The sequence below is a fragment of the Salmo salar genome, chromosome 18 (assembly GCF_965601325.2).
Source record: "Salmo salar chromosome 18, fSalSal1, whole genome shotgun sequence".
Taxonomy (NCBI): Eukaryota; Metazoa; Chordata; class Actinopteri; order Salmoniformes; family Salmonidae; genus Salmo; species Salmo salar.
In genome coordinates, this window is record NC_138308.1 from 21518964 (window position 1) to 21543480 (window position 24517).

The window sequence follows — 24517 nt, forward strand, 5'->3', positions numbered from 1 at the left end:
TCTCTCCTCCCTCAGAGACTTCTCATCCCCCTTTGGACTGAAGGAATCAGAATCTTACAACGACATAAACTCCCCCAAGAAATCATACTCCAAATGGGAGCTAAATTAATAATGTAGAAACATCCATAAAAGGAATCCAGATTTTATGATTAGCCCTCTCACCATGCACTGAGGACAAATGGATGTAAAAAAGAAAATAAATGAAAAAGGTTTGTTTATCCTCTATACTATTTTCCCACCACGGACAAAATCCTCTCCTAAACATCCCGACAGAGAAGCACTTGTGTAGCACTGATGTCGCAGAGCTAGCTGGCCTCTCTCTCACAAAGGTTAAGGTATCATTAGCTTGCTCCATACAATGGCCATTCAAGCAGCTCACTGCACTCCTCAGGACCCCTGAACAATGTTATTATTTGTCTCAGAATTATAAAGACAGGGTTTTGCAGGAAACCCGACAGGCAAAACCCTTTAGAGGTAAATGCTTCGGGCGGCTTGTGGGGTTTAATCTCGTTCCATTAGTATTAGCTTCTTTCTCTTGGACACAAAGACCATAATACATGTTCAAAAGTAAAGACTTTGGTTCAAAGTAAAGACTTTGTGTCTCAGGAGCCATTGACTATGTGAATTGGTATAGAGGCTAATTATTTTATTTCCCATAGTTGACTCCTCAATATCCAGATTTGATACTATGAAATGTACACTGGGAGATGTGAAAAGAGGACAATCACAAACGCCTACAGATCTTTTAATGTTGTTCTATAGAAGCTTCTATTGTGCAGAATGGTAGAAAATGAACATATTTCAAGCATGACCTGAAACACCCTTAAATATGGAGTACGCGGTGGGGGGAACAGCGCCACTGGCCGCCCCACCACCGTTGATATTGCTTTTGTTGTTGAGATGATGAGCTGCATGGTCAAAAAAATTGCAGTACATATTGTGCTCTTCTATTGCGTGTGCCATGATGTCTGAGGGGAAAAACCGGGTTGGTTGTTTTCAGTGACTGCTTTGTTGTTGTAATATCGCAAACGGACGTGGCTGTTTCACCATTAAGGATTCCAGATTTAACCAAAGAATATTATAAATCACACATGTAAGTAGGAGCAAATATTTTCCCTTTATTATTTTCTGGGTTTATAGTCATATTGTCAACAGTACAACAGCTGTGTGAAGTGTTCTTATGTACTAACTGTGTGTGTGTGACTCCATGTGTGTGATTCATTCCAGGGCGGTTTTAGTCCTTATAAAATATTCATTTTGGTTGTGCAGGGCCCTGTAATTGCCATCTCTCACCCTGAATTATTTATACCTCGCACAGACTGACAAAGCTTTGCCATACGGCCCCAGATGAATCAGAAAGCAGTCATCTCTGCTGCCAACAGCACTAGGCTTGCACACAAATATGGCAGCTACGTCTCTCAGCCTGGCCCGTCTTAATTTGACATTTTCTTTCCCCCCTGCTTTTTTCCTCGGAGCACAGAAAGGTTACCTGTTAACTTTAAGCACACCAACCTGCTCCCTCTCTTCCTCCATCTCTCTCTCTCTCTCTCTCTCTCTCTCTCTCTCTCTCTCTCTCTCTCTCTCTCTCTCTCTCTCTCTCTCTCTCTCTCTCTCTCTCTCTCTCTGTGCCTTGCCTACATGACAGTCCACTGTGGCTGTGTTTTGAGACAGACTTAATGTGGCAGCAGTAGCAGAGTGTCTGCCTCATGCTTTATGATGACTGACCAGTCCTGACAGTCACTTTAGATACATGTATTATACATTAGTAATAATACCATGTAGAAGTATACACACAGAAATATGCATACGAACAGAACAAAGGCAATGCGTGCACGAAGACACACACACACACACACACACACACACACACACACACACACACACACACACACACACACACACACACACACACACGGTCAAAGCTGCCCACGCTTGGCCCCTCTGTACAGCTTCTGGGTTCTACTGCGTCTTTCTGCAGCCTGATCACTCCAAGGTGCCTGTGGAGGAGAGGGCAGGGGGAGCCTTCCAGGCCCTTCCAGGCACCCCAACAGTACGTCCAACACCCTAAATACTGCTATTCACTCCAGCATCTGCTTATCTTCCATCTCGCCAGTGCAGGGAGGTGTTGACTGGTATTTCCTCAGGCCCCAAGCCCTGAATGCTAAGCAGTAATCAAAGCACAATATTCCCCCTAGAAATACCCCTTTTCACGCTGCTAGACCAGCTGGCTAGCAGTTTACACATTTAGGATAAATAGAAACTCTATTGTTGATGTGCGTGATTATTTTATAATGTCAGCACCATCCTCACCTCTATTGTGGAAAAGGTGTAAGTAACAGTAATCTATTCATAATAGTTATACATATAGATCAATAGAACTGGAATGTATCGAAATCCCAGTAAGTGTAGAAATAGTACTGGTTGTATCACTCAAACTTGCTGTTGATTCATTTTAAAAGTAAAGCCACACTTGACAGAAATGATTATTATTTGTACTTTTTCTTTTATCCGTTTATACAGATTTCCCAGATTCACTGTAAAACAAAGAGTAGCAGACCCACTATACAGCTTCAATAGCTTGTTGTGTGGTGACGGCAGAGAGCTTTGGGCTAATCATGTAGTGTTTGCTGAGTTAGACCTAAAGAATAGCCCTAGTCCACCGATACCCAGTGATGGATAGTTAGCAGGGCCACTGAATCTCTATCTAACTTGTTACAGTAGACCCGGGACTGGAACCTGAAGGGAATCAGCTGAAGATGGTTAGGGGTGTGTTTGATGTGAACCATTTGTGAGACAAGCATTTCTCTTGCTTGAACAAGAAACTGACAGAGTTCAGAGAGGGATAGACGGAGAGGTAGGAAAGAAGAGGGAGAGCGAGAGAAAGAGAAAGAGTTCTCTTCTGTAATGAGTCCTGCAGCCATGAACTAAATGAAGAGGGATTGACAGATCTGGGGATCCTCAAGTAAAATATTGTCAATGCCACTCTGGCCATTAGAGAACAGGGGGATGGTGGAGGAAATGGTCTAGTTGATAAAGGGATGAATGGGGTGGTTTTATTGTTTGTATGTCTCAACAGCCCACCTCCCCAGTTATGGGGAATTGTATATGTTGAACAGGAAAACAATGATTGTGAAATGTTGCAGCAATAGCAGTCTCGGAGGAACAGCCCCGAGAGTGGAAAGGGTTAATTTTCGCCAACCCCATAACATTAGATCGTAAGGAACTTGTTCCATGATAAAGAAGTGATAGGATATGTGGAGCTGGTCCCTGGGCACTTATTGTTGTACAGGGGTAGGGCAAATATTGTTCATGTGGGGAAGGGGAGGATAAACAGCTGTAGCTGATGAGAGAAGACAGCAAGCAACCAGCGTACGACAGCAATGTACAGATTACTCAAAATCACTCTGGAATTTTAGAGTCTCTCTCATCAGCAGGGTAAATGAAGATGTGTCAGTACAGAACAACCCACAGGTAGACCAAAAAGCTTTCTCCCTTTTTATACAGGAATATTTGTATAATAACAAGCCAGTGTAATGGAGCCTGGCCTGTCCGAACAGGGACTTGAGTGAGTACACTTCATAGTAGAGTGCCTTACATACTGGAGCTGGAAGGGATGCAGAAGGCTTGACATTAAGAGCCTGGCGTTTTGGAAAGCCAATACGTTATTGACCTGTGTACTACCATCTCAGTGAGGAGCAGCTGTCAGCAGATCGTTGTGGGGCATTGTGAGATGCTGGTTCCAGGTCTCCTCCGTCCTCACTGAGGCCCATCGCGAGGCTCATACTGGGGTCTGATTGGCTGTGGCTGGGTGGTGGTCGATACGCACCTCCCTGCAACAATGACTTCACTGTCATGGCCGCCGGCCGTGGACACTCCTTGGTAGTCATTATTGCTGGGGCGCCAATCGGGATCTACGGACTGTCAATACCTGACACACATGGATGTTTCAGTCTATCTCTCAGTGGTGAATTTCTGAAATAGGTGGTGTATAAAACACTGTGAAATAAATACTGTATGATACCCTGTTAATATTGTAAAAGTGCTGTAATAATACAATGGAGTCAATACTTCCCATTTGTCCCTGAATCAAAGGCAGAGATGTCAAGGAGTGGGTGACATCTCCCCCCTCCCAATAAGCTTAGCTCCTTAAATCAGGAAGCCTCTCCTCACTTCGTCTGCTTGTTTTCTCCATTTCTCCTCTATTTGATGGTGGGAGAGGGGCGAGCTAGAATTAGGCCGAATTAGGTCTCCCTTTGAGTGTCATCCTAAAATGATCACAGTCAAAGTACCAAAGTCTGCCTTTTTCTCTTCAATTACCAGGCATGTGAAGCACACAGAGTGGAAACCTGCCGAGCCCGCTGCATTACTAAAGAGACAATCTATTTCCTATTTGACCAGAGGGAGAGAAGCCATTATGGCATGATTAGTAGCTAGCCTCGGCAGTGTGGCGAGCATGGAGGTACAGGCTACAGAAGAATCCTATTAATTGCCCTAGTCTCTGTTAGAAGGGGATTGTTTTAACGTTGATTTGTGGGCTCCAACTCGGGGTGTCGGAAGATTAAAGCTGATGTCAGGTCGTGGTTATACTGGCAGAAATCAGACAGGGAGAGGGTTGTGTCAAAATGAGCATTTCTCTCCAGTCTATCTCTTTAGGCTTTCTTCCCACTTCATAGTTTTCTCCTCCCTTCCTCTCTCCTACTCTTTTCTCTCCCTCTCCCACCACCACTCTCTCTCTTTTCTCTCTCTCCCGTTCTCTGATGAACTACAGCCCCTTTCTCTCCCTCTCCCACCACCACTCTCTCTCTTTTCTCTCTCTCCCTCTCTCTGATGAACTACAGCCCCTTTCTCTCCCTCTCCCACCGCCACTCTCTCTCTTTTCTCTCTCTCCCTTTCTCTGATGAACTACAGCCCCTTTCTCTCCCTCTCCCACCACCACTCTCTCTCTTTTCTCTCTCTCCCTCTCTCTGATGAACTACAGCCCCTTTCTCTCCCTCTCCCACCACCACTCTCTCTCTTTTCTCTCCCTCTCCCACCGCCACTCTCTCTCTTTTCTCTCTCTCCCTTTCTCTGATGAACTACAGCCCATTTCTCTCCCTCTCCCTCCTCCACTCTCTCTCTTTTCTCTCCCTCTCCCACTGCCACTCTCTCTCTTTTCTCTCCCTCTCCCACCACCACTCTCTCTCTTTTCTCCCTCTCCCACCACCACTCTCTCTCTTTTCTCTCTCTCCCACCACCACTCTCTCTCTTTTCTCTCTCTCCCACCACCACTCTCTCTCTTTTCTCTCCCTCTCCCACCACCACTCTCTCTCTTTTCTCCCTCTCCCACCACCACTCTCTCTCTTTTCTCTCTCTCCCACCACCACTCTCTCTCTTTTCTCTCCCTCTCCCACCACCACTTTCTCTCTTTTCTCTCCCTCTCCCACCACCACTCTCTCTCTTTTCTCTCCCTCTCCCACCACCACTCTCTCTCTTTTCTCTCTCTCTCCCTCCTCCAACTGATAGCTGGCTGGGCCAATGATTTCCTCCATGGCGGTCCGCTGAGAGCCTCGCTCGTCTCTCGGCTTTGGAGGAGTTGCTTTAATTAGCCACGTTAATATCCCCTTCATTGGCCTTAATATCACTCTACACCTTCCTCCATCTCCACGGCCACCAGGGTCCTCCTGTCCTGTCTCTAGCTCTGATTATTGAGAAGGATAGCTTTAATCAAACCTAATTGCAGTTCATTCTTTCTCTCGATCCCCCCTTTGCCCTCCGTTGCCAACATCTAATGGCGTCGTCGCCTTGATTTCCCATTAAAAAACAATTAAACAACCTCGTTTTGGTCTCTGAGCGTGCCAAAACACCAGCACAAAGTTCTGTAGATATTTAAGAAGTAAAAGAGAGAGGCTGGTCTTAATTGCTTGCCTTTTCACCAAGGACCAATTTACAGTGTGCTCATGTAGAATGTTAACCAACTCTAATGTAATGATGCTATACTGTTGCCACTAACATGGACTACTGTTAAAATGAAGCTTATCTGTTAGCTGGGAAATTGTGGTTAATCGTCTTCATAACAGTAAACATAGGTAGTTCACGATAGTACGGCTGATATCTATTCCCAAGTACCCTTTTCTGTTTATTGCTTACTTTTTGTTTTACTGCAGTTTTACAGTTTGTAATTGTACTACAACACAACAGAAGAAAGTACAGGAAAGCCCCCATGTTAAAAATAACATGTGGCTTCAATAACTTCTACGTTTTGGGCAAGAAAATGTATATTTATATATTTATTTTTTTTCGCACAAGGTGCTAAACATTCAGAGCACATCAATCTTGGACACACACACACACACACACACACACACACACACACCACACACACACACACACACACACACACACACACACACACACACACACACACACACACACACACACACACACACACACACACACACACACACACACACACAGGCGCTTACCCACATACACACTCACACACTCACTAGTCTAACCCAATCTATATGAGAGGCGACAGACAAATAAAAGTCGTATTTCAGGTCTGCTTTCCGCAGATGTCTACTGCTCTACATTACGACTCTTTGGGGAAATAAAAACAGGGTCAGGGAATTAGAGTAGATAATGGTCATTTTGATGATTGGCCAACAGATGCAACCAAAAACACACTGAACACAATCAGGCAAAATGCACTAACGACAAGTCAGGTTTTTAATGGTCTCGCCGCACACCAACAGGCAATCAGCATTTTGGCGTGGCTTAAAACGTTTTGTTTATTGATGTCGGGGCCAAAGCTCCTTGGATGGTGAGTGAAAATATTTTCTCACCTCTCATGTTCTTTGGGGCTGGCAGTGGTGCTGAGGGTTATTGGAGTCTATTGGAGAACGCTTCTAAATGACCAGTGCATGTATTAATGTGGCCAGGGTTAGGGGGGGCGTTTCAAGCCACTGATTTATTGCATTGGCCCAGATCCCACTGTGGAGTGAGAAGGAGGAGGCTAAGTGTTGAGAAAGGACCCTCTTAAGCAGCAAGCTCTACACGAAGCATTCAATACATGGTAATAAAATAACTGGCAAAAGTGCCAATTTTGCTTTTCAATGGAAACCATGAAGTTGTACATAAAACCAATGAATGGTGGTGACATATTAGCATTACTGTTAACATCAAACTTGGCGGGAGCCCAGTAGCAGGAATCTGTATGATTATGTATATACTGTACATGATAAGGAAGTCAATTAAGGTGTGTTGCAGTACATTCTGCTGATATAATCATTGATCCCACTGTCAGGTTTAGGACATGTTGTTGTCATCACTTGCAGTGGTAATAGGGAAGACATTTGTAGTAGGAGACAGTAAACCAAGTCAGGGACCGTTAAGCGTCCTCCACCTGTCTCCTTTGTCATGTTATCTACTGGAACACGGAAAGGTTATGTTTAAAAGGAGAGCTCACGATAGGAGGCTTTTTCAATAAAATCACAGGGACCTGACGTTCATTTGACGTTCACAGGCAAACACTTGGCAGCTGAAGCGCAGCGAGAGAGAGAGAGAGAGAGAGAGAGAGAGAGAGCGAGAGAGAGAGAGACAGACAGAGAAAGAGAGAGAGAGACAGAGACTCAAAGACTGAACAACCCTAGATCTCTCTCTCACACATGACATTTGTTCGGAGACAATTAGCCAGGTTGTAATTTGTGGCATAATTGCCTCACCCACCCATGAATGTGTGTGTGCATGTGTGCATGCGCGTGTGTGTGCTTGTGTGTGTGGCGTGAAGCGAAGGTCCCAGGAGTGGCCGCCTAATTGTCTGACAGGACTATAAGTTTTGTGGCACGCTCTCACCTTGTTAGGTCCTTTATCCCTGATGCTCATCAAACAAGACCTGGTCACAGGTGGGCCTCATTTGCCTCCCTATTGAACAGCACAACTTTAATTGCACAGGGGGTGTTCTGGGATTAAATAGGTGGGTGGAATATCAAGTGACTTCCTGTATTCTAGTAGCAGATGGGAGTAGGAACAGGCTGTGAACTCAGGTGAGAGGATGGTATGTTGCTAAGGGATAAGGGATATTAGAAGCAACAGAAGATATCTACATTATTTGAAACAGATGAGTAATATCTATTGGTTTGATACTGGTGTAATAGAGTTGTAGTTAACAGGTTGAATGGCATGGACCTGTATTGGCTTTTTTGGAATTACATTCCATATGAATTCTTGAATGGCACTATGCTTCAAGTATTATTATTTGTTTTACTATTTTGTAAAACATAAAATCACACCTTTCTACCTCCGCTTGCCATTTCTCGTCACATCTCTCCTGCTCACTTCCTCTAAATCTTCCTTTCTCTTTCCTCCTTTTCTGTCTATGGTGTTGAATGTACTGTACTGACTGACTGACTGACTGTACTGACTGACTGACTGTACTGACTGACTGACTGACTGACTGTACTGACTACACTGACTGACTACACTGACTGACTGACTGTACTGACTGACTGACTGACTGACTGACTGTAGTGACTGACTGACTGTACTGACTGACTGTAGTGACTGACTGACTGTACTGACTGACTGTAGTGACTGACTGGCTGTAGTGACTGACTGACTGTACTGACTGACTGACTGACTGACTGACTGACTGACTACACTGACTGACTGACTTTACTTACCGACTGATTGTACTGTCCCCCATGCAAGACTGGCAATACTTCTGTTCCGTTCTAGTCTATTTAATTCTATTCCGTTCCATTCTAGTACTGTGTACTTAAATTCAATTTTTATTTTGTGCTCTTTTTCAGATTTTTCCTGAAGTTTTTCTTGAAGTGCAATCAGAACTGCCTGAAGAATGCAGGGAATCCAAGAGACATGCGCAGGTTCCAGGTAACTGAAATTTACACAAAATGACACACACGCGCACACACACGCACACACACACACTCCCAGGTTTCATGCACATTTACACGCACATACCCTTGCAGAGGGTGTCAGTGTGCTGCTGAACACATGTAAGGAATATTTATTGGAGAACACCATCTGATACAAATAAGGATATGGGATTTCAGACCTGACAGCTTTCTGAACCACAGCACAGAAGGGAGGATGATCCCACCACATGTAACAACACTGTTAACTCAGGGTTAGCCCACACACACACATGCACACACACACACACACACACACACACACACACACACACACACACACACACACACACACACACACACACACACACACACACACACACACACACACACACACACACACACACCACACACACCACACACACACACACACACACTAGGGTTGTCACGATACCACGATTATTCACTGTGCAGCCAACAAGAACCAGCTGAGAGGTGTTTTCCATTACACTGCGGCCAGTATGAGCAAAGAAACGTCTATCTGGAGGTCTGGAATACTCCCATGTCTAAGAGGCTACTAAAGCTAAAATACATGCTCTATTAAATGTGGAGGAGTGCCATTGAAGTTAGTGATCGACATATCCACCAACCACAGACCCATATACCTCAGGAAGGAGGTCAGGCCTGAATAAAGTGGAGGTATCCTATCTGCCTTGCCACAAACTCCAGGGGCCATCAGTCACTGCCAATCATGGGCCATGACAGACACACCAACCTAGCTTCCTCCAGCAACCCTCAGACATGAAACAGACAGACTGTTTCTGATGTCACCACTAGACCTCCCTGTTCTCCTTTTCCCTCAGGGGGGTAACTGGACTTAACAGAGTCAATGTCTTCACAAACAGCTCAGGTGTTCACTCTACCATTGCATTACTCCTAGATTCACAAGAGACTGGGACATACTGCCCCAGCTATGACAGCTACTGAGCTATCTTTAAAAACCATCTCCCCCAGGCATATGTAACAGGAGGTGTATGAGTTAGTGTTATATAAAACTTCTACCCCATTTGTATCTTTAAACAAATCTAGATTCACTGTATTTATAGGGAATCAACTGGCAATTATTGTTGGAGTATTTTGGGATGGGAAATGGGTATTGTAGGCCAAGGCTTACAATATTTTGGCTATCTTTTCTGGTCTCCGTTCTGGTGGCCAAAATGCCGTTTTTCCCAGATAGATTTACCAGATGCTCCACTGTAGGTGTTTCTCCAGCCAAGGTTGTGTATTCTGCCTTTCACTCTTATTACCCCGCCCCCCCTCCCAAAACCAGCTTGAGGCCAGAGAGGGCCACATCCATCATGTGCAGCTTGGCCCAGCTCTGAACCTGTGAGCAAGAATGGAGCTCTTTCACCTCCCTACTCTGCCCCCCTACCTCTTTCCCAACTCCCCCTCTTTCCCCCCAAAACGAACCAAAAAAGCACCCCCCAAATTCCACAGCTACACCGAGGTCACTCACCGGCAAAGAGAACCTGAGAGGGGCTCTCTATTTCCTGCTCGGAAACACTTTCTCCATTCATGGCCTAGTCCACTGTTTGGAGATGTGGCCAAGAGAAAGCAGAACAACAAAAACAAGCTCTATGATATATTGAGGCTTTAAGAGCCGCAATGCCTTCAACCCACAATCGGATTGAATCTCGGCCTGAGTTAGACTTTGATCCAGGGGAAATGTTTGTTGAACAAAGAAGAGGTTCGTTCCAGTTGTTTGTGAGTTCGTCTAGTTTGTCCACCATGCGGAACTAGATAGATGAGTCGATCAATGTGTTCTGTGAATCGATGAAGTCAAGACAACAATCGTCAGAGTGGAGTCAACAAAAGTGATTACAGAGAGAGCTAAATGTTGATGTGGAAATCTGAAAATAGCCAAGTGTGATTACGCTGATGTTTTGTACGTGATTGTGCCCCTTTCTTACAGATTGCTAAATGACACGCTCTACCTTCACTCTTGTTGCAGGTTGTTGTCTCGACGACCGTCAATGTGGATGGCCATGTCTTGGCTGTCTCAGACAACATGTTTGTCCACAACAACTCCAAGCATGGGCGAAGGGCTCGCAGACTCGACCCTTCAGAAGGTACGCCTCCTTATCTGGAGAATGGTAGGCACATTTTACATCCTGTTCTTTGTCATTCCTTCCATTTGCCCTCTGTTCATACACTCTTCTAAGTCTGTGCTGTAAGTCACTATTTGCCTCTCTCATGCATACTATTTGAAGTGGATTGGAAATAGTATACAATAATCATTCTAAGAATGCTAGTAATTCTGGTAATTTGAATGATTTTAAAACGATATACTATTTCCAATCTTGTCCAAGTGTTTAATTGCACATAAAAGTTTTTAACCTATGCGAAACAGGATCAAATTGGCAAATAAGTCACAGTGAGGTCGATTTCCTGTTGCTGGGCACTACAGTTTCAGCTGAGAGGAGAAATGAGGGGATGAAGAAGAGGGCAGGAGGAGGGAGGGGGGGGGAACTAGGAGAAAAAAGGAACTTACTGTTTTTCTTCCAACTGATTCCATATGATAGACTGATTGCCTGCTCGGCCAAAAGAGAGGCAAGCAGGACCTCCAAACCATGGGAAATCCAAAAAGTAAAATGCACTGAACATAACCTTCTGACCCCTCCTGGCCTCCTCTCGCAGATGAGAGCACACACAGCTCAGAGATTATGGAAAAAACAGAGCAGACCAATTGTGCAAATTGCTTATCTTCAGATTTCAAGAGGCAATTATGGCTAGGCAAACAGTCTATATACACACACCACTGCCTGAAACGGCCTTCTCTCCACTTTAATAACCATTAATGGTCCTATCACCAAAAGCAAATGTAACGTTTAACACAACAACAGTTCTAAAAAAAAAACTGACAAGACAATTAATATATCTTATGTAGTCCAGTCCTAGTGGGGGATAAGCTAATCTATTTGTTTTAGTCTTTATTAATGACTCCTCTACTAGAGGACAAAATCAAATAATTAAAGTCCTGCCTCAAGCATCGAAGTCATTATGCTCAGTGACGTTCTGTTGTGTTGGTGTCTGTGTCTCACGTTTATGACACGGTAGGTGTGGATCGCCTAGCAACCTGCGTCTTAATGAGGCGAGCAATTAAAGAGGTTGAGCCCTCTCCTCCATGTTCCCCCCATCCCACGGGATAGTGTGTGTGTGTGTGTGTGTGTGTGTGTGTGTGTGTGTGTGTGTGTGTGTGTGTGTGTGTGTGTGTGTGTGTGTGTGTGTGTGTGTGTATGTGCGTGTGTTATGAGGGTTCCACACAGATTTCCCCTGCCCACCCCTTTCTTCTCCTACTCATTCTTCAAAGCGCAAGAGCAGTAGGCTTGCCTCGCATAGCCATCTTCTTTCAATAACACAATCTATCTTAGTATCTTTTGAGTGCCCAAATCACCAGATAACTTCTAATTATGGAGTTTGAGGAAATGGCACCTAACTATAATACACCAAATTTCACTTTCCAATATATCTCAATCTATTTTTCATCCCAACCTATTGTACTTGAGTGTAGAAAACAAACACTTTGTGTGTATTAGCAATGTACCGTAGCTCTTTAGCTAAAATGTTGCTTGTTTGCCTTCCCCACCCCCGACACTCATACACGTGACACATGAGAACAGGATACTTGGTCGTAAAACGTATTCGCATCCATGTCTTCCATAGAGTTCTGACACCAGGCAGGCAGACTGACAGCACGCTTTAAATTAGAAACACATTCTTCAATAGGTGTTCACTGGGTGAGAGCCTCAGACATGGCTTGACTGTCTGTCTGTGTCTGCGAAAGCAAGGCATACGCTCAGTTCATTGTCTCAACGCTGGGGTGACAGTGTCAGGCTGCTCAACAGGTGCTGCCCCCTATTGGTGCTGAATGGGAATTTATTTTACTGACACAACTGAACTGTGCATGTTTGAACAGTCAAACAAGCATATGCATTTAGACATGAATATAAAGAAAATCCTTCACTAATACACACACACTTTCAGACTCACACACACTCCCCCATACACACTCACTCCATCTGTTCCTTAGCCATGTTCCACCTCCACCATAGAGACTTGGAGAATATGGAAGACTCAACATAGAGCCTGCAACGCCCCAGTCATTTGCATGCTGTACGTGGCTGTAATGCTGTTATGGTTTATGCAATAAAGACAAGTGAATCCAGTCTGCTCCATCTGAAAGATTGAGTGGGAGAGAGTGTGAGAGAGTGTGAGAGAGAGAGAGAGAGAGAGAGAGAGAGAGAGAGAGAGAGAGAGAGAGAGAGAGAGAGAGAGAGAGAGAGAGAGAGGAGAGAGAGGAAAGAGATGGAGAGAGATGGAGGGAGAGAGAGAAAGAGGGAGAGGGAGAGAGAGAAAGAGGGAGAGAGATGGAGGGAGAGGGAGAGAGAGAGAGATGGAGGGAGAGGGAGAGAGAGAAAGAGGGAGAGAGAGAGAGAGAAAGAGGGAGAGAGAGAGAGAGAGAGGGGTAACAGATGGCCCAGGGAGAGTTAAAAGGTATAATCCCATCAGCTGCACTATCATCCGACCATCTGGACATCCCACAGCACAATTACAACGCATTTCAGCAGGCAGAACAAAGGACGCAACATCGACGGACACATCAGACCTGTTTGAGTGGCTCAGTAGGCCTACTAGAGCTTCAGACGGAAGTTGGCTTTTAGCTCAGATCTAAGATCAGTTTTCTGTACTCCAGTGCTAACTTGAACCATTAGGAAGTAAAGGAACCGAAATGTATGTTGAATCTGCACTTAAAGCCATTTGACAACAGTAACATTATTTAAAAGAATGCTCACAGATAAACCAATATTGTTTTAAACTACTTAAAGATGCATTATGTAGAAATCGCTCTGCCATTTCCTGATTGCTAAAGTTCTAACAGTTCGCCTAATTTCAGTTTATGTGACAAAACAAGAAAGTATAGTGTAGAGAATTATTGTACCATATAAAAACCGCTGTGAAAAATATTTTCCATAACCAAAAATATTGTATTTTTAGCTGTTTGAAGCTGGTGTAATAAACCAAAAGTAAAATAAGCAAAAATTTGACTAAAGAACGGGAAGTATCGAAATAGTGCACATAGAACAGATCTACCGCTTCTTAGACTTGCTTTCAATGACAATGACAGATCTATAACACACATTTCTATGTGAATGTGGTCAGGTCACCCAAAAAGTTACATATTGCAGCTTTAAAAGTACAAAGTTTAGTGATGCACAGACAGGCCTTGTTTTAGCCATCCTCATTCCCTCCCTGCAATGTCTATCATCTGCTGCGGGGAATTGTGAGTGTCTATCATCAGATCGCCTGCGCTGCCTGTGTAATCCACTTGGCCACGGTTCCCATTCAGCACATGCTCCCCTCTCTGTCTGTGCATTGAGACATATGCAAATTTTCAGGCAGAAGGGTGGACGGCTTAGGGCCCCGGTCGCTCCCTCTCCATGGGTCCTTTCTGTGTGTGGGAGGGGGGCGTTGGGATTTCCGAGGTGGTGTGTGTGTGTGTGTGTAGGTTTCTGGCTGCAGCTGCCCCCCAACAACCACCATAAACAATCCCCCTCTCTCTCTCTCTCTCTCTCTCTCTCTCTCTCTCTCTCTCTCTCTCTCTCTCTCGCCCTCTCCCTCTCTCCCAGGTCCAAAGTCAATTTGTGTACAGTCATTTTGAAGGGGGAATTATTTGCCGTAATCGGCACTGATGAAGGTCACCTCCTTTGAGGGGACACGGCGATCCCACAGAGAGATGGTCTTCTTTCAGATGCTCTGCTTAGCAATTAAGCAAAGCAAATGTCACTCGTCCAGACCTCAGAGATGAAATTCTGTAAGGGGTGATTAGCATGAAGTCAACAGCGCCTGTTAAAGTCCGATTTCCCGTAGTGTTTGTGTGTGTGTGTGTGTGCGCGCTTATGCGTGTGTGCATGTGCGCTTCATGGGGAGAAAGCAAACATAACCTGCACAGCCCCAACAGCAAAGCAAACAAAGGGAGATGTCTTGTCTGTAGTGATCCATACAACAAAGGCAGATGGGGATTTACTTACTGAACTGGAGTGATAATAGAAGTTCAGCAATGTGCTCATATAAATAGTTGAACACGTTAAAAGAACAAGAATGTGTGCAGGTCACATTGTATTCTCAAAATATAGATGTAAAAAGATTGCATGTAATATTGCTGTTTTATGGTTAGCTTTCATGCTATGCCTGATGTAAACGTGGTGTCAGAGGGAGCACCATATTAAGGTAATGCATCAAATGACAGGAAGAGTTTGATTAGATTATAATAACTCACAGCCCTCTGATGAATGGCAAAGCTATGTAGCAAAAGTCATGGCAGATGAAAAGCATTGTAATAAACAATGTGAAATGGATTGAATCGATCACAAAAAGCAAAACTGAGCCTGAATAATTCATGAATTTATTCATGTTGTGAAACTGCATTCTGAACAACATGCCAGAACGCAGGGAACAAAGACAATGGAATGACATGAAACCAACAACATAGCTTTGGCTTGTCATTTACATTCTACAGCTTTATTCTGGACTCATATGTTGTTGGTTTCATGTCTCATATGTGTTTAACTTTCAAATTCTACTGTACATGCAGGGCTACGCCTAATCAATTTTGATAGCTACATATGCAGTGACACATAATTTGCAACACCAAATCATTTCCCCTCACGAGCCCAGCGCTTAGCCTTTGTGAAGCGGACCATTTGAAGGGTCTGCTTACATCACTCCAACATGCTGATGAATGATTTTTATTCTCGTGCCTAAAAGGACAAATCCATCATTCTTTCTCTCTCCAGGCTTATTTCCATGATATGTCTTTCTATTGGGATAAAGACATCAGGCTATGTCGAAGTGTAGGTACTGAATAGGCTCTTCTTTCCTCTATGTTAAGCAGCCACCCCTTGCATCAAGGCCATCAGCCCCAGTGAGGGATGGACCACAGGAGGGGCCACTGTCATCATCATTGGGGACAACTTCTTTGACGGCCTGCAGGTCGTCTTCGGGACCATGCTTGTCTGGAGTGAGGTACAGTATTTTTTGTCACACCATTGATTTGATTGAATTCCAGCCTAGGTTTAAGTATCTTACCGTTTTTACTAAACATATCCTATTAGAAACTGAAGCCTTTACTATAAAAACTAGTAACGATAGCCATTCTTTTGTATGTTTGTACGAGACCTTAGTAGGTATGGTCAGACTCAATGGTTCCTGTGCCCTGTCATCCAGCTCATCACCCCCCACGCCATCCGCGTCCAGACCCCTCCCAGGCACATTCCTGGTGTGGTGGAGGTCACGCTGTCCTACAAGTCCAAGCAGTTCTGCAAAGGGGCTCCTGGAAGATTTGTCTACACCGGTGAGTCAGGATGCTTAATGCTTCTTTCAGTCTCACATCCCTGGGTTTAGTGCCCTGACTATGCATCCTCTCTGGATGAAACACAAACTCTGTTCAAAATCGTGCACACTTACTTCCTCACTCCCTTAAAGTAGTCACTGATCTGATACATTTGGATAAAAAAAACAAGGGTTCCCTGACATACATAACTTTTACCCCTCCAGTCATTTTGCATCTATGGTTAGACTGGAAGTGAGGATGCATTTTCACAGTATTGGAACAGGGTCCCAGTATCAAGGCAGTAATGATGGACTAACCAGACCCCTGCTTTCTGGGTCTGGAATGTTCAATGTGTGAGAACTGCACCGCTAGCTAAAGGTGTTTGGTGGAAGGACTTCTATGAGTGCAACCTGATCTCTCCCTGAACTGCCATTAGAAGTCGGCGCTGCCAAGCTCTGTTAAATTCAATCTGTCAGGATAATTCACTCTGCCAATTATATTTCTCTCCTCGCTTGTCAGATATGCATCTAATAATTTGCAGATTTTTTCAATATATTGTAATTTTAATGAAAGTAGTGACTGAACTAGAGAGAAATAGAAGGATGCAGTTAAGGGTATTTGTGAGCGTATGTGTGTGTGTGTGTGTGTGTGTGTGTGTGTGTGTGTGTGTGTGTGTGTGTGTGTGTGAGTCTTGTGTGAGTGTCACACCATAAGTATAGGTGGATTATCTTGGCTAACAGAGGGATGTGGTGGTCTTATCTGTCATCATTGGTGAGGAGGCAGAGGTCATGAGGGTCAGGGGCTGTCTGACCTGGAAGCCTCCGTCTGTTCTAACACCGATGGCTAGAATGAGACGAGGCGCGTCAAAGCACTCTCCCTCAAAAAAGTGGAGGGTGTGGGTGAAGGGGGGGGGGGTGGACCCCCTTAACCCCCCCCCCCCCCCCCCCTACCCAGACCCCTTCCATCCTGGGCAGCTGTTTCTCATCAAGCCCCCCCCCCCCAAGCCACCCGTTCCCTTCCCCTCCAACCGTGCAGTCTGGCCTAGCACTCCTGCGTTTAACCTCCCTAGCAGAAGCAGAGCAGAGGCCAACAAGGCACTGGGATAATGAAACAAAAGTGCAGTGTGCTGAGTGTGTGAGCGTATGTGCATATGTGTGAAGCCTGGGAAGGTGTATAAGTTAAGAGACATTATTGGCTTCTATAGCACCCCGGTAAATGTGCCAGGTCTCTTAAGAACAGACCCCATTAGTCACACGGACTAAGCGGATTGGGATGATTACCATCAGGTTTTACTGGGGGAACCTGTCCCCTTCTCGATCTATGTTGATTTCGTTCCTTTTTCCTTCTCTGGTTCCTGCTCTGTTCCAGTTAGTAGAAAGATACAATTAACCTGGGAGGCAACGGCAGTACAATTGATTAGTGTGGTGAATTAAAAGAGAGGGCCCACCAATAAGACAAGTCTAGCTCCTCAGACTACTGCTATTCCCAGATTGGATCACCCTGATTGTACCAGGGTCGACATGAAACTGTTAACGAGCTCCGGGAACTTAACGACAGAATTAACACGGACTCCAGATGTACAGTAATTGTGAGTTGATAGGGGGACATTACCTCTCGGACAGTTAAGTACAACGTGGACTGGCAACAAAAAGAGGACATTCTCTTGTCATTTCAGTGGCCAGGCAACGTGTGCATATCAAAGGTCCATTTATCAAAGCTACCCTTCAAGCGTGACTTTGCATCATGTCGTTGAGAGAAGCACTTTTAGACCTTTTCATGTTGACTCTTCTCGCCCGACAGGCCCTAATTGTGGAGATTTAGCTCGCTCAATTTAATAAATGATCACAAATTACCAAGAGTCAACATAGAGTAGACTGCAGTCAATTCTAACGGCAGAGAGTGGTGTCTTGTTGGATTAGTATTCTGGACCACCTCCAAAACTAACAATTCAGTCAGAGGATGTGAGCACCCTGTAATGTACATCAATAATCCTGTATGCATTGAGTATGTTCAATCATGGAAACACCAGCTACAGAGACACATAATTCTGCAAAATTTGAGAGTGTGCTTTATTAAGCTATGTACTCTAGTTAGCAATGTATATTTCACTGTGGCCACAGGCTTATTATCAGTAATACAACAATTGCTTCATAATCCACACATGCTTAATTATTGTATCAATGTTTACCGAATTGTTCTACTTTAGGAAAAGTACATAGTGTACCCCAAAAACGGGTTTAATCAATGTTGTTTCCACAAAATTTCAACCCCAAAAATCTATGTGATGAGGATGAATCAACGCGGAAAACTGATTGGATTTGCAAAAAGTCATCAACATAATGGCATTTCGGGGTTTTTTTGTTGCACCCAACCTTTAACTGAACTCGAATGACACGGTGACAGTTTTTGTTGATTTCACGTTGAATTCACATTAGTTGACAACTGAACCAAATGTAAATCAAAACTAGACGTTGAAGTGCCATCTGTTCCCAGTGGGTTGTTGTGGTTTGTCCTGTATCTGATCCATGTATTGGTTATCAATTGATCAGGGTGACTGGAGGATCAAACTAGGTTAGCAAGGTTAGCAAAAAGGGACAGGTCCAGCTGTCCTCTAGTCAATACTTCACACTTTATTAACTACTGCATAGAGGATCTGTGTTTGTTCTTAAAGGGCTTTTATAAAGGGCCATATGTGACTTCAATTGGGTAAAACTTATGTGATTGCTTTTTACCATAAAGTTACTATAGGCCGACACCAGTGCAAAAGAGTAAACTATCAGTAAAAACATTGACTTTGAAACCCTAATTGCATGAGAGCTTTTGGTTTCTAGCTAGACTTGATTTCTATAAGAGCTACCCTCCCAGGACCACTCCCTATGGAGACCCTTAGTAATATGAAGTGCTGGCACTGCTGCTAACACACTCAGCTACTATTTATCCTAATCAGTGACATCCCTATACCCGGGAATTGTGTTCAAATGAACCCCTAGCTCGCCCCAGAAATAGCACATTAACCGAGACCCCATTTGTCATGGGTAAATTGAGGGTCAGTAAACGTCGCCTGTATATTCTATTGGGGATCCGGGACATGCATCATAACGTTAGGAGAGAATGATAGATGAAGGGTAGCTGTCATACATTTGTCAGCGGGAAAGGAACATTATTTGCTAATTTCCCAAGCTGGGATATGACAGAGTGCTTCGTTTTCAGACCTTTGGTGAGCAGTTTGGTTTCTGTGTTATTAGTACAAGTCAAGTGTTTTATTTTTTTCTCCCTATAAGGCTGACTGTAACGAGTGCCATTTATCTGATCTCACAGAAGGCTGCTATGCAACACACTGGGTCTGGGTGAAGGGTTTTGGATGATGCTGATGATGCCCCATACAGTGAGCATCTCTTGCCAGGTATGAGTTGAGGCTAGACAGCCTTGAAGGCTGATGAATCACAAAGTTTTCTTGTCAAGGTGACAGTATCGACTCCACTGCACCAGAATCTGACAAAATGGCTATACGGCAGTCATTCATCAACATAAGGACAAAGGGGTCATGGGTGATTCACTGAATACTGTTGGAGATCAAGACATGTCAGTCTGGTAGGGGATGGAAAATAAAGGCGTTAATACTGTATGTACCTTCAAAAAGTATTCATACCCCTTGACTTTTTCCACATTTTGTTGTGTTATAGCCTGAACACAAAATTAATAAAAACATATATAATTCTCACCAACTACACATACAGTGGGAAGAAAAAGTATGTGAACCCTTTAGAATTACCTAGATTTCTGCATAACTTGGTCATAAAATGTTATCTGATCTTAATCTCAGTCACAACAATAGACAAACACTGCCTGCTTAAACTAATAACACACAAACAATTATAATTGTTCATGTCTTTATTGAACACACCATGTAAACATTCACAGTGCAGGTTGGAAAAAGTATGTGTACCCTTGTATTTAATAACTGGTTGACCCTCCTTTGGCAGCAATAACCTCAACCAAACGTTTTCTGTAGTTGCGGATCAGACCTGCACAACGGTCAGGAGGAATTTTGGACCATTCCTCTATACAAAACAGTTTCAGTTCCACAGTATTCTTGTGATGTCTGGTGTGAACCGCTCTCTTGAGATCATGCCACAGCATCTCAATCATGTTGAGGTCAGGACTGACTGGGCCACTCCAGAAGGCATATTTTCTTCTGTTAAAGTCATTCTGTTGTTGATTTACTTCTGTCTTTTGGGTTGTTGTCCTGTTGCATCACCTAACTTCTGTTGAGCTTCAATTGGAGGACAGATAGCCCTACATTCTCCAGCAAAATGTCTTGATAAACTTGGGAATTAATTTTTCCGGCGATGATAGCAAGCTGTCCAGGCCCTGAGGCAACAAAGCAGCCCCAAACCATGATGCTCCCTCCACCATAGTTTACAGTTGGGATGAGGTTTTGATGTTGGTGTGCTGTGCCTTTTTTTCTCCACACATAGTGTTGTATGTTCCTTCCAAACAACACAACTTAAGTTTAATCTGTCCACAGAATATTTTGCCAGAAGCGCTGTGGAACATCCAGGTGCTTTTTAAGGGAACTCCAGATGTGCAGGAATGTTTTTTTGGACAGCATTGGCTTCTTCAATGGTGTCCTCCCATGAACACCATTCTTGTTTAGTGTTTTACGTATTGTAGACTCGTCGACAGAGATGTTAGCATCTTTAGCTGACAGAGGTTTCTTCTTAACCTCATTGAGCATTCTGTGCTGTGCTCTTGCAGTCATCTTTGCAGAATGGCCACTCCTAGGGAGAGTAGCAACAGTGCTGAAATGTCTACATTTATAGACAAATTGTCTTACCAAGAAAGGACTTTTAGAGATACTTTTGTAACCCTTTCCAGCTTTATGCAAGGCAACAACTCTTAATCTTAGGTCTTTCTGAGATCTCTTTTGTTCAAGGCATGGTTCACATCAGGCAATGCTTCTTGTGAATAGCAAACTCAAATTTTGTGAGTTTTTTTATGGGGCAGGACAGCTCTAACCCAAATCTCCAATCTCGTCTCATTGATTCGACTCCAGGTTAGTTGACTCCTGACTCTAATTAGCTTTTGGAGAAGTCATCAGCCTAGGGGTTCACATACTTTTTCCAACCTACACTGTGAATGTTTAAATGATGTATTCAATATAGACAAGAAAAATACAATAATTTATGTTATTAGTTTATGCACATTGTGTTTGTTTATTGTTGTGACTTAGATGAAGATCAGATCAAATATTATGTCAAATGTATGCAGAAATCCAGGTAATTCCAAAGGGTTCACATACTTGTTCTTGCCACTGTAATACCCCATCATGACAATGTGAAAACATGTTTTTAGACATTTCTGCTAATTTATTGAAAATGAAATACAGAAATATCTAATTTACATAAGTATTCACACTCCTGAGTCAATACTTTGCAGAAGCACCTTTGGCAGCAATTACAGCTGTGAGTCTTTCTGGGTACGTCTCTAAGAGCTTTCCACATCTGGATTGTGCAACATTTGCCCTTTATTCTTTTCAAAATTCTTCAAGCTCTGTTAAATTGGTTGATTGGTTGAGCATTGCTAGACAACCATTTTCAGGTCTTGCAATAGATTTCCAAGTAGATCTGTAACTCAGCCACTCAGGAACATTCACTGTTTTCTTGGTGACCAACTCCAGTGTAGGGTCTTGTGTTTTAGGTTATTGTCCTGCTGAAAGGTGAATTCATCTCCCAGTGTCTAGTGGAAAGCAGACTGAACCAGGTTTTCTTCTAGAATTTTGCCTATGCTTAGCTCCATTCCGTTTATTTTTTTATCCTGAAAAACTCCCCAGTCCTTAATGATTTCAAGCATACCCATAACATGATGCAGCCACCACTATGCTTGAAAATATGGAGAATGGTACTCAGTAATGTGTTGTATTGGATTTGTCCCAAACATAACACTTTGTATTCAAGACAAAAAGTTAATTGCTTTGCCACATTTTTTGCAGTATTACTTTAGTGCCTTGTTGCAGGATGCATGTGTTGGAATATTGTTATTCTGTAAAGGCTTCTTTCTTTTCACTCTGTCAATTAGGTTTTGTGGAGTAACCACAGTGTTGTTGCTCCAGCCTCAGTTTTCTCCTATCACAGCCATTAAACTTTGTAACTGTTTTAAAGTCACCATTGGCCTCATGGTTAAATCCCTGAGCAGTTTCCTTCCACTTCGGCAACTGAGTTAGGAAGGACGCCTGTATCTTTGTAGTGACTGGGTGTATTGATACACCATCCAAAGTGTAATTAATAACTTCACCATGCTCAAAGGGATATGGTCTTTGTGGTTGAATCTGTGTTTACTTTACAGATAATTGTATGTGTGGGGTACAAAGATGTGGTAGTCATAGAAAAATGACGTTAAACACTATTATTGCGCACAGAGTGAGTCCATGAAACTTATTATGTTACTTGTTAAACAAGTTTTACTCCTGAACTTATTTAGGCTTGCCATTAAAATGGGGTTGAATACTTATTGACTCAACCTTTCAGCTTTTCATTTTTTATTAATTTGTAAAAATGTCTAAAAACGTAATTCCACTTTGACATTATGGGGTATTGTGTGTAGGCAACTGACCAAAATAATTTATGTAATCCATGTTAAATCCAGGCTGTAACACAACTATATGTGGAAAAAATCAAGGGGTGTGAATACTTTCTGAAGGCACTGTATATTGTTAAAAGTAATGCTATCCTACACCGCAAAACTCACAATTATGAACATTTATGTTGTGTTCATATTTACTGTACTGCTCGTCAATCAATCAAATGTATTTATAAAGCCCTTTTTACATCAGCCGATGTCACAAAGTGCTGTACAGAAACCCAGCCTAAAACCCCACACAGAAAGCAATGCAGATCAAGATGCTATGCATTGCACATGTAATGCAATGAATATTGATGTGTACCTTGACTGACCTCTTTATCCTCACTCAGTTGGACAGAGATCCAAAGTGATATAGTCTTCAAATCTAAAATTAAGCCCTTTGCCGCACTCCAAGCAGAAATGGTTGGCTCTTGACAAAAAAACTGCAGTTCAGTAAACATGGACTCCTTTATCAAAGCACATCAGTCCGGGCCTTGTGCTGTTCAGTCTGTGTATCGGGTCTAACCCTACAGCTCCCCTCCGCCCTTCAGCCCAGACTCTCTTTGAAGTCCCGGATTTGGAGCAGATCAGATACAGAGCCTCCTCACGGTTTCCTCCCCTGCAGGGCAGGGTTTGGTAGCAGCTAGTCAGGGATGGGGTGTGGCCTAGACACACTGTAAGATACACTGTAATCAAAGGCATTCACAGAGGTATGTAAACAATGTAAACAGATCTGTGTAAGAGGGGCTTTCAATGGCATCTCTTTTAACCTACGAGTGTAGTGTAGTAATATGAGCAATGTATAGATAGCTGATGTTGCCATCACTGTTACTCAGTTTCCCTGTCTGTCTCATTACAAGCCTGGTATTTAGCTGTAGCTCCTCGTGAGTGACTGAGACACTCGTCACCTAGTTACACAGTCTCAGCCAGAGAGCCTTTGTGAACGTGTGCAATGTTTCAGGAGAGGAAGGTCCTTTCGTCCAATTAGAGGGCTGACTTGACACATACTCTCCCACTCCTTCGTTTTCAAGCAGTTTGTCAGGTAGACTTTGAGGAGCACACTGTGACATTATTTCACACAGTGGAATCATTAACAGTCCTGGGAAATCCTGCGCTGGAAAATGTATCGAAATAAGTGGCGGCAGATGAGCATGTCTTTTACCGCATTGCATCCCTCTGTAGAGTGTATTGCAAGGAGTGGCTTTACAGTTTAAAGGATAGTATCGGTACAGGGGTGTTTCTCTATAAGGATGATAGGCCTATTCATTGATTTGGATTTAATTGGCACCTCTATAAATTGTACTGCATTGTTAGATACAAGGTTGGCAGGTAGATTAGCGGTCAGAGAGGCGAGCCAGTAACTGGAGGGTTACCAGTTCCAATCCTGGGTCTGACGGGAAAAATCTGGTGGGAAGTGAGCTGGTATCAAATCCTAGATGCCATTGCGTGTCCTTGAGCAAGGCACTTTACTCTACAGAACAACTACTCCACGCGTGCCCAGTGTGGCAACCCTCTGCTCCAGCCTGTATATGTAGAGGGGGTTGGAATAAAAGCAGAAGTCAAACACCAGTTGGACCTTGTGTACAATTGATGAATAAAGTGATGTTAATCTTAGATGATGTCTGTTTGGTAACTGTTCTCCATTTTGATATTC

At 43.5% G+C, this 24517-nt stretch overlaps 1 protein-coding gene across 6 annotated transcripts in view; it reads left to right on the forward strand.

Annotated features, from left to right (window-relative positions):
* LOC106577027 (transcription factor COE3) overlaps nucleotides 1-24517 on the forward strand; it is a 73501-nt gene that overhangs the window by 34491 nt on the left and 14493 nt on the right. For 2 of the 6 annotated variants that reach the window (XM_014154676.3, XM_014154684.3), the window contains exons 7-10: nucleotides 8790-8871; nucleotides 10864-11005; nucleotides 15802-15935; nucleotides 16137-16263. In XM_014154676.3, coding sequence (XP_014010151.1) covers nucleotides 8790-8871; nucleotides 10864-11005; nucleotides 15802-15935; nucleotides 16137-16263 — 485 coding nt within the window. The remainder of the gene's footprint in view (nucleotides 1-8789; nucleotides 8872-10863; nucleotides 11006-15801; nucleotides 15936-16136; nucleotides 16264-24517) is intronic. The other 4 variants (XM_045700856.2, XM_014154683.3, XM_014154680.3 and 1 more) reach the window with 2 other exon arrangements.